The sequence below is a fragment of the Engraulis encrasicolus genome, chromosome 16 (assembly GCF_034702125.1).
Source record: "Engraulis encrasicolus isolate BLACKSEA-1 chromosome 16, IST_EnEncr_1.0, whole genome shotgun sequence".
Lineage (NCBI taxonomy): Eukaryota > Metazoa > Chordata > Actinopteri > Clupeiformes > Engraulidae > Engraulis > Engraulis encrasicolus.
Genome location: NC_085872.1, coordinates 28,940,096 through 28,951,507, shown reverse-complemented (window position 1 = coordinate 28,951,507; position 11,412 = coordinate 28,940,096). Strand labels below are relative to the sequence as shown.

General features: G+C 44.0%; 1 protein-coding gene across 2 annotated transcripts; it reads right to left on the bottom strand.

Moving 5' to 3' along the window:
* Positions 1-268: 268 nt before the first annotated feature.
* On the bottom strand, positions 269-9,568 carry ipp (intracisternal A particle-promoted polypeptide). 2 transcript variants are annotated; one of them, XM_063219298.1, is made up of 10 exons: positions 9,504-9,568; positions 8,466-8,934; positions 8,035-8,246; positions 7,357-7,576; positions 6,967-7,122; positions 6,052-6,219; positions 4,352-4,489; positions 4,104-4,226; positions 2,271-2,491; positions 269-1,346 (listed from the first exon to the last, which is right to left on the bottom strand). In XM_063219298.1, exons 2-10 carry the CDS (start codon positions 8,830-8,832, stop codon positions 1,122-1,124), a joined length of 1,830 nt encoding a protein of 609 aa, XP_063075368.1. In that variant the 5' UTR covers positions 8,833-8,934; positions 9,504-9,568; the 3' UTR covers positions 269-1,121. The 2 variants fall into 2 exon arrangements, with proteins under 2 accessions (XP_063075368.1, XP_063075369.1); XM_063219299.1 differs by having other exon boundaries at positions 8,466-8,869; positions 9,504-9,535.
* Between the last annotated feature and the right edge of the window lie 1,844 nt (positions 9,569-11,412).

The window sequence follows — 11,412 nt, the reverse complement described above, 5'->3', positions numbered from 1 at the left end:
CTCCTTTGTGTGTTCCATTATATCTTGTTTACAACACTCAAGGTTGTACATACATATTATGAAAGTCTTTTAACAGGATGTATCTTAACACAGACCATAACATACAGTACAAATGTCGCAACTGTTTGTCATCTATTTTTGCCGCACAATTCCAATTAAAGACTCAGTTCTGAATTTTTAAGTATTTTATTGTTTTTTGTTCAACACAGCAGATTGTTCTCCTCAAATTACTGCACACAGAGCATGGTATGCTGATGTTTGTGACATAAATAAAGAATGGAATTAATCATTGTTTCAGTGACTGCAGGGTGGCCACTCCATACATTTGATTACAACAGTACAACCAGGCCAGTGATAATCCATGCCATTTCACAATAGCATGAGTGACAAAAATATACACAATCTTCATAGATCCCAAAAGTCTAGTACAGTAAAAGCTACTTGTACAATGACAAAACTGATGTTTCGCAGCAGATCTAGACTAACTAGGCTGTCTAAAGTATGAAATGATGAGACTCTTACATGTTCCAATTGCAGGATGTACTGCAGTGTGGTTTTATAAAACAGTAACTTCCTTAGACTAAGTTGTGATGGAACTGCGATGTAACAGGAAACATACAGAACACTGTTTTCCCCCCCAGGATTTCATATTATAGTCAGAGTATAAAGTCTTTGACAATCAGTGAGGGACTTAAGTGCTGGTAACAAGTTAGTCTACCAAAGTCTCTTCAACATGAAGTTACCGAGTGGCAGCAATGTGAGATGATTTCCGAGATGATGCTTACGTACTTAACACTGCGTCATGTAAACAGCTACCCCGGTCAACTCATGATGGGGGTAAAGCTACAGTCCGGCAAGGATTGGGTGGAAAGCCGACGGGCTGTGATATGAAATGTTTGACTTTTTTAAGTGCAGCAGGTTTCACTACAACTGGTGCATGAAATAAAGTCATGACGGACTGGTCCTGTCTGCTGGTTTTCACAAGGGGACCACCATACCCTGATGTACTGTGCATCACAGGCTGTGGCTGTGCGGCATGCAATCAATCAGGTCGGTCCACCTCAGGTCCAAAGTTTGCAATGCGCAGGCACAAAGACTTCACCTCCTCCTTCTCCTCCTCCTCAAAGCACAGCCACCCCTCCATCACATCGGCTGGTGATCATGTTGCCGACCTCCGTCCAGGTATCCAGGTGGGGGTCATAGATTTCCACAGAGTCCACCGTCACTGGGGCAGAGAAGTCCCTGCTGGATACGCGCCCACCGACCGCGTACAGCAGACCGTTCACCGCGGCGACCTTGACTCCAGCACGTGCCACAGACATCGGGGCCACCTTTTCCCATTTCTCCTGCACGAGCCAGATAAAGCCATAGACAACACGGCCATTACACATCATGGACACACCCATATCATTACACAAGAAGTGCATTGGGCACATCGTCCAACACATTGTGAATACGGTTAAGAGGATCATTGGAGCATCACTCCCCTCCCTGCAGGACATATACACCACCCGCCTCCCCCGCACAGCACTGATAAGTGTCAAGGACACAGATCACCCAGCACATGAACTGTTAAGCCTGCTGCCCTCTGGAAAGAGGTACAGGAGCCTCCGCTCCCAGGCCAACAGACTCGCTAACAGCGTCATCCACCAAGCAGTCAGGTTGCTGAACTCTCTACCCACTCTCCCATCACCGACAGACCCCCCATCAGCCAGTCAGCCAGCAAGCTTGGATCCCATTTCTGCTCAGGTAACAGTAAAGACATTCAACACAGCCATCACCATACACACAGGTAAATCAAGTACTAAGACCACATTGAGACACAACAGGCACACACAAGGGATATGGAACCTTATTGAAATATCCATAAAATACACATGTAGTATACCAAAATCTCACACAAGGACCTGGCTCCACCCAGTCATCATTTAAGGAGGAGTTGTAGTTTGTAAAAGACTGTTGAAGTACAGTCTCGCATATTACTCTCCTGTCTCATGTTTTACCCTACCCTACACAGAGGGGTGGGTGAAGCCGGACATCTCACCAGGGGGAGTAGAGAGAGAGAGGTTCCATTGGCCCATTGTTTCCAGGTTCTATTATTGCAAGGGGGAGGGGGGGACATTCCCCTTTAGGCAGACCTAAGGACTGTTCTATTCAATGCTAGGAGCATTATGACACGCCCCTTTAGGCAGACCGGAACCTGGTCATGTTAGGTGCCCATAGCAACCTATTACATTGGCATATTATACTTAAAGAATCTCTGATCTCACCTCTTCAGGACAGTACTTCTCCACAGTCTCCAGGGAGCCCAGGGCCTCATTCCAGCCCCCTACTGCGTAGATGCAGTTGTTGAGACTCGCTACGCCCACGTAGGCACGGCGGGTGGCCATCAAGGGCAGGGCGCTCCAGCGACGCGAGAACGGGTCGTACACCTCTGCCGAACGAAGCTCCGTGCCCTCGTCACTGATGCCTCCGATCACATAGATGAAACCTGGAGGAGGACACGTCACCTGTGTTCTTGTAATATGCAGTATGCCTTATGTTTGTGTGTTATTATGGATGTATACATATATTTTTATGAGTTCCCTTTTCGTTCATTGTCATTTTGATTCATTGTATCTGTGATTATATATGTACATGATTCATATCCATTATTAGGCTATGAAAGCAAATCGCTGTCAAAGGCAAAGCTCAGTCAAGTTACCCTGAATAAAAGAATGGTTATGATGAACACCAGTGAAAGGGATGATTTGATAGTAATCGATATGGACCACTTTGAGGGACTCTATTTAGCCCAGTTCAGAAGAAAAAGCAGCAATTGAGAGGGAATTTCACAACGTTGGTTTTGTATTTTTGTATTACTGTATATGACCAGCAGGGGGCAGTTATGCCCATTTTGATATTATGCATGATCAGACACCTGGAGACATACTGTATAGGTGTTTTGAAAATAGCACCATTCAACTTTCAGTTGTTGCTTTTTATGAGGTTATACTGTACTTATGAATCAGGACAAAAGCCATCAAGCAAGAGACCAAAAAGTAAACAAATCCCTAAAACTACTGATAAATAACAGCGAGTGAGAGCAAACAACCATCATTCTGGACTGTCTATCACATCTACAGCCTCTCCTCAGGGTTGCGTTTTATCTCCACTTTTCTACATCCTCTACACACTGATGACTGTCCTTCTGTGACTGACAATCGCCACATTGTCAAGTTTGCGGACGACACTGTCATTGCGAGCCTGCTGGAGGACAGTGAAACGGCACATGGCCCCATCATGGACTATTTCACAAACTGGTGCCAGGAAGCCATGCTGGAATTGAATGTCACTAAAACAAAGGACATGTGTATTGACTTAAGGCCCCTCTACAACCATCATAAATGGGCAAGACATTGAAATTGTTCACCAGTATAAATATCTTGGGTCTATCATAGATGACAAATTAACTTTTAACAGCAACACAGACTTGCTGTTTAAGAAAGGGCAGCAGTCCTTATACTGCCTCAGAAAGCTAGCTAGGTTTCAGGTTGACAAGACTCTGATGACCATGTTCTACAGATCTTTTATAGAGTCCATCCTTACCTTATCTGCCATCTGCTGGTACAATCTTCTTAATGTAAAGAATACAAATGCCATATCCAAGATTATTAAGGTATGCAGCAAAATCAAAAGTGTTCAACAGAAAAACATTACTGAAATGTATAAAGAGCAGGTAATTAGGAAGGAAGAGTCCATCTTGGATAATCACATCCATCCCCTACATAGCAAATTCCAGTTTCTCCCCTCTGGCTCCCGTTTTAAATATCCACCAGCTCGGACCAATAGATACAAACACTCCTTTATTCCTTCTGCTGTTCAGCTGCTAAACTCTACTAGGAAAACAAGATAGTCATACGTTGCATGCATAGGCCCACACTTCTATTCATCCTCTGCTCTGCAGATATTTATTCATTTATCCACCTCAATTTTATCTTTTTAAAATCCTCTATGTGTTTCTTGTGTTTTTGTATGTGTAAAGTGTGAATGTGTGTGTGAAAAGTGTACTACCACTGCACAAAAATTGCCCGTACAGCTACTGAACCGAACTGTATACGTACCCTGTAGTTCACAGCAGCCGAAATAGTAGCGAGGCACTGCCATGTTCCCGATGACCTCCCACTTGTTCTCTGCAGGGTCATACCTCTCCATGGTCTTGCCAATTTCCGAACCTATCCAACCACCTTGAGAGAGAGGGGAAAGCATTTTACAAACCTGTCATTCCTAAACAAAACTCTTAAATTATATCACTGAAAAGCAAAACCCCCTGGTCTAATACTGTGAGGTATGTATATTTGGGTGAAAGTACCTAATGCATACAGAGCTCCACGGCATGGGCAGACACCCACTCCACAGCGTGGGAAATTCAATGAGGCCACTGCAGCCCACTGTTTCGTCACTGGGTCATACCTCTCGGTGCAGTCAAAGATCATCGAGTCTTTCTCCCCTGTGTAGCACAAGACAGTCCAACCAGTCATATTCAGGACAAGCACCAACAGAGGTATTACGACCACTGAGGTATTACAATATGCGTCTGCCTACCAGGACTACATAGCAATCTGTGATGAGGAATTTGACAGTGTACAGTGTTGCAGTATACAGTTAGGCTAATAAATATGTGGACATCAACAAACCTTTCATCCTTTTGACTCTATATTACACCAAAATGGATATTATTTTTTTTAAAGCTGTGCTTTAATGGCAGATGCTCAGTGGTAAGTTGAGGGTGTTTACATCCAAATTGCATTACCTGGATAGAAATTGCAGCAGTTTTTGAATGTGTGTTTTGTGTTTTGAATGCCGTTTTATCCAGCCCCCTATGTAAAATGTTATGCAGCTTCACATGAAATATGACATATTTTGTAATAGAATCTTAGAAAATACATTTGCAATACAATTAAGTTATATTCAGGGGAGCTAGAGAAGGTGGGGTCTGTTTTAAAGGTGGCTGCCTTCAATATAGGCCTAAAGTGTAGGGGGAAATCCTGGCCCTCGGATGAATTTGAAGTGGCCCCTCTAATGAAAAAGGTTCCCCACTACTGTTTTAGAGGGACCAAAAGTAATTATACAGTAGGCTGCTCAGCTATTCCACAGTCAGAGGTGTGTTATTTCCTTTCCTTCCTTACATCAACAGCATGTAAATAAAAGGTCTTAGAGATCATTTTAATATTAATTTGCATTCCCATACATGGTGCGGAATCTCCACGAGATCCAAAGTCCTTCAGTCACCATCAGTGATGCAAGCCATTATTAGTTTGAAAATCAAAACAAACCCATCAGTGAGATGGAGAAACACTGAATATGACTAAATCAAGTGTTGTAAACATCTTGTTTGTTTCCTTTCAAATCCATTGAGGTGGTGTACAAAGTCAAAACAATGAAAATTGTACCAATCCCCTAGCCAGGCTGTGCCCTCTTAGTGACGCAACACTTTCAGCGCTGCAACTAGTCAGGTAAAGAGCAATGCAAGTACTTTCTGAGTTCCCGAAAATACGGAAACTCCTCCCACTTTGTTGGTAAGAAACAACCATAAGCAAACCAAGGGAGGCGGGTCAACCATGCCGTTTGGCAAAGGTTAATTGTTATGCTCTTGGTCAGACCAAGTCTCGAAGAGATTTGAACGTCGATGATAATCAGGCTACCAATGCCCAAGTATTTATGGGCCTAACTTTATATCTACCTTGAAAAAAACCCCATACTCTCTCACCATGGCTTGACATTAACTTTTTCACTCACCGGCCACTGTGGCTAGTATTTTTCCCAAACACTTGTGGCTAGTGACACTGAAATTCTTACTAGCCAAAGCCAAGTTTTACCAGCATTTGGCGGGTTTGCAGGTGCCAGTGTCAAGCCCTGGCTCTCACACACACACACACACACACACACACACACACACACACACACACACACACACACACACACACACACACACACACACACACACACACACACACACACACACGTTTAACACATTTCTTTTAGGTCCACACTGACACACATAACACGCACCTCCCACCACGTAGACCATTCCCTCAAGCACGGCGACGCCGAGCCCACTGCGTGCTTGATGTAGGGACGAGACGGTGGTCCAGTACTGACTGAAGGAGTCGAAGCGCTCCACGCAGCTCAGTGCTCGGCTGTCACTCCAGCGCCCACCCTGCAGACGCGTGTATCCACCTGACAACCGGATAGACCAAACAATGACATACCAGCATGGGAGCACAGCAGAACTAAATACAGTCCACAGTCTCAAGCCACTATTTCACATGCCACTTTCTACAATCAGACCTGACGTATACAAATACATGGCTAAATTTGCATCTAGCAAATGCTTACATGGAAAATCATACTAGTCTTCATCCTTGCCAACTCCTAGCTGCCAAGGCGTCATAGTGTCCCAGCCGCCGCAGCGCCCTTACTACTCGCAATCCAGCCCTGGCAGGGGGCTCCCCTAGGTGGCCGCTGGTCTCTGCCTGAGGTTTCTTCCTGACTACAGGGGGTCTTTTTTCTCAGACCTCACTGAGCTTTTTTTCCCCCTCACAAACTATGAATTAAGCGAAAGGGAGTTTTTCCTCACCCCTGATGCCACCAGGGGCCGCACCTGAGCGCCCAATCTCTGTGTGACTATCTATGACTTATGATAGGCCCAGCCACTATGGACCTTACACATCTAAGAATCCTGGTCCTAACCTACGTTGACCTTATGACTCTACATTCTCTGTCTATCTCTTCTTCCTCTGCCTTCCTGCTTTTTCTGCCTCTCCTCTATACCTCTCCTTTTAAATCTATCTCTAACAATGTTTTTTCCCATTTGTTAAGCACTTTGAGTTACATGCCTTGTATGACACAGTGCTATACAAATACAATTATTATTATTATTATTATTATAGTTCTTGAATGAGCAAGAAATTTGAGTGCACACACCAATAGCGTAGAGGTACTTGCGGGCCTTCCTCCTTGGCCTGGTCTTGGCTGGCTGCAGCAGGCTGTATGTCTTGTTCTCCTTGGGGGATTTGGAGACCTCAGTGTAGTCCTTCAAGAGGGTCTGCAGTGCCACCCGCAGGCTGAAATCGGAAATGCCTTCAGAAAACCAACAAGGAACTTTCTGTTACTGATTATGCTCATCTTCTCAATTCCTGGTCATATGTCACTGTCTCTATGCACTGATCGTGACATTAATCGAATATTTAGAGATCAATTTAATAATTTTTTACACTGAAATAATCATTGTAAAAGTCATTCTAAAAACATAGTCCAAACAAGTGAAGTACTGCTAGATGTACAGCAAATTACTGGACACATGAATGCCCTCACCCTCAATGTATTTAAACAGCCTCTGAGGAGACAGGAGGGGGAAGCGAACGGCGTCCAGCACCTCCACCACGTGCTTCTTCCTGCGGGCGACGTCCTGCAGCACCCAGTCCATGGCCGCGGTGAACACCTGGTACTCGTCCTCTATCCGCAGCTCCTCGCTGCGCAGCAGCCTGACCAGCTGGTCCTTCGTCAGGTTGGGGAACTCCTCTGCTGTGCACACCTGGGGACACGTGGATGCAAGAGTTCATACTAGCATTCGTTATATTCTTAATGGTAGCGGTCCTCAACGGGGGCTCCACAGCTCCCCTACTGAGGCATTGAGAAAGAAAGAACTGAGAGTGAGTGGTGCTAAATTGCCATTGGGGGGCCATTAGACCATTTCATTTCTTTATTCAAAGGGGGACTTTGGCAGGCTTATGGTGTTTATTCAAAAAGGGTTGAGAACCACTGTAGTATGCTCTAAGGCAATGCATGTTGATAAGTGAAATAAGGTCAGGTGCAGGACAAAATAGCATTATTTTTTTTTCTTTAAAGGCCCACGAAAGGATTTATTAAATCAAGCAACGTTTTGATGTAGACTTTTTCAGTCGAAAGACTTCGTTTTACTCCACAGAGTTGCAGCAACAGGACACACAACAACAATGTCTTCAGAGAGCAGCTAGCTTCACACCACCTCACCTCCAGAAAGTGAACAAAGATATAGTTTTCTGTGAATTCGAGCAACTCCATGCATGCAATCTGTTCCAGAAACTGGTATATGCCAACGCAGTTGGTGGCGTCCATCTGGCCCTGCAGGAACTCCCCGCAAATGGTCACCACCTCGCCCAGCTGCAGCATGTCTGCGGCAACCATCAGCTCCTGCACGTTGTCTACTGTTACATCGATGGAGCCTGTGGTGAGATAGGTGAGGTGAGCTTCTCAGTTTTCATGAAATAACACCAGCACCACTTGTATTATTGTTATTGGATTGGATTGCTATTGGTAGATGACGTAGCACAATGTGTGATTTCTGATTTGTAACACTTATTGTAAGTGTTACTGTTAAGGTTATACTGCATTGTAAACAGTCACCAAGATGTGAGGGCTATGGTATATTGTCCCTTGGGTACCTGTGTATATAAACTCCAGCAGCTTCTCAAACACATCAGCTTCCACGCCTTCGATCCGGATCTCCTCTTCATGGGCCTCACTCATCGCTCCCGAGAAGAGAGCGGCAAAGTATGGCCCGCTGGCAGCCAGCACCAGCCTGTGGACCCCGAAGACGCGGCCGCCAACACACAGCCGCACGTCGCAGAAGTCTGCGCGGAGGCGCATCTTGTTCATCTGTGCCAGCAGCAGGCGCGCATGCTGCTCGGAGGCGTAGAGGGCCCGCTCCGAGATGTGTGGCCCGGACATTGCAGTGGCGGATGTGTCACCCATATGGGCCACAGAGGCGGGCAGGGTGTTGGATGTCTTGGGCTGGCTGCCCGAGGACATCAACCTGCTGACGGTGACAGCAACTGCTCACACTGTCCTATCACTCCACAGGAAAGGGGAACACACATGGACGCTGTGTTGACCACAAGACCTGATGGTTGGCTGATACATGTAAACAAACAAACAAAGGTGGTGCATGTAAACAAACAAACAAACAAACAATAAGAAAGATGCTTTGCATGGCAGAGCTACATTTTCATAGCAATCTATTTTATGAGGAAAATAATGCAATAAAATCTGCACAAGGTCATTCATTCAATACAGTATGCTACAATCTCCTGCAAACGTCACCTCTGTCTGTACTCTCTCTCTGCAGCGCGTGTGATGGTAGGCTACCGTGCAGAGGATACTCTCACCCGTTGTGGTTTGTTACCATTTTGAGACTCGAGTCAACTCTGTGCAGACAGTGATCAAATATATGCCCTAAACCTACTTCCACCCGATGCTACGGTATCAGACACGTTTTTACTATCAGACACATAAGAACGCAATATCCCGAGCCACGAAAATGACCATGTCCCCACCCTCAACATCATCAACCGTCAGATGTTGTCAATGAAAAGGAGATTAGTGCGCATCGGATGTTTTAGTTTTACACCGGTGCAATGTTGGTCATATTTTGAGTTAATTCATGTCGTTTATGCCGTCTATATCGATGCCAATATACTTACCCGTTTTTAACAACTCTTTTAGCTCTTCTCCATCAGTCTCCTGCGTTGCGACAACTTCCGTGTTTACAATCGACTGCTCTAGGCTCCTCAGCCTGAATAATTTAAGTCACTAGGCCAAACATATCGAGTGTAGAACAACAAAAACTACAACAACGAGAATTTATTATTTTGCTATTTAAATAGGCTATAGTATTCTCATTTTGTTAATCAAGGGTTTTTTTTTTTTTTATCGTCTCCAAAATGTATTTTGGTGTGCCTGATATGCTGAGCAACACACAACCCATTTTGACTGGGGAAAAGCCCTTATGTAGGCCTATCATCTGTGACAGTAGCCTGGTTACATTAACCAGCTAATTATATCCATTACAACCAGTCAAAAAACGGATTTTTTTTAAATAGGTATTCGGAAGAGACATGGGTGAAAACTAAGACATCCATTAGGCTACAGTCTGAGAAACAGTAACAGAAACGGTAGGTCTAGCCTACTCAAAGAGAAGCTATTGTCTTTGCAAAACTGCAACCCAACCTATTGCCATTTATGACCAAACCTGGGTAGAAGGATTAGAAGCGCTGTCCTAGATTGGTCTGGTTTGTGACCACTACAGACCATGGGGTCAGCCCTATGTTGCCACAGCCCAATAGTCCCACACCCAGAGATGTTAGAAGTAAAAGTGATTAGTAAATTCAAGGTGTAAGTACAACACTAGCATACAACAGGCCCTATTACATAGCTGTTATACCATTTACTCGTTACATTGTAATGAGGGAGCTAGACTGTTAGGCCTCCTGAAACACATTAAAAACCTATAGAACCCACCACAAAATTGAGCCAACCAGTGCAGAGTTAGCGGATCATAAGACAAGAACACAGATCTACTGACTACTCAGATAAGGAAATTGTGTTTCTGATTCTTGCTTTTACTTTTGACATCTCTGCCCACATCACAAAATTAATTAATTAATTAATTAATTTTAATTATTTTTTTAAATTATTTTTTAATTAATTAATTTTAGGCCTATTGCTCCCAGCCTCCCACAGAGATTTAGTAGGCCTATCTTGTTGTATTATATTGTTGGTGTTTACTTAGGCCTACTTAGGTTTGGGCATGATTACACTGCTGTTATGGTAAAGGAAAGGTTTTGACCTCTACTAGATGTCCATCTCTAGCGTGGTTAGAAGTCATTCCATTGTGGTTTAGAGGTATTTTCCAGATATTGTTGGTGTTGAGGTTTAGGCATGATTCCAAATGAGGTTGGGTTTTAGGGAAAGGTTTTGGGTGGAACCATTGCGGGACCATTGGAGAGAAAAAAAGTCTTAGTGATGTGGGACCATTGGGCCGTGGGAACATAGACACGCTCCACAGACCACCAGAAAGTACAGGCCTAGCTGGCTAATGCACTTGATCTAAAGTCTAAGTGGCAGTGGCATGCTTACTGACTCTGTGACTCTTTGTGTGACAAGGCCGCTATTGCCATAACCATGTCCATGGTCATTCATTTGGAAAGGGTTACTTGGTTACTATAGTCCTTGATAAATAGGCCTAAATAGGCCATATAGTATTGTATTGACACTGTGGGACGCACCTATCCTAAAGTGGGACACTAATAATATGGTTTAAAAATAAAATATTACATTATTTTATATACACCGTGACCACACATTATTTTCTGATGAACATACCTACCCAACATATTTATCAAAAAATTGACAATGTTGTTTTGATTGGAAGTGATTTATACCCTAAAGACAAATTTGGCCAAATGCTATGTAATTTGCCATTTGATGGACTTCACCCAGGGTCCTTCTTCTTAATTGTAACCCCTAACTGGAGTATTACTATACATTTACTAAATCATGATATTATGATAACAGGATGATAGGGCTTTTATTTGGTTATAGTTTTGCAAA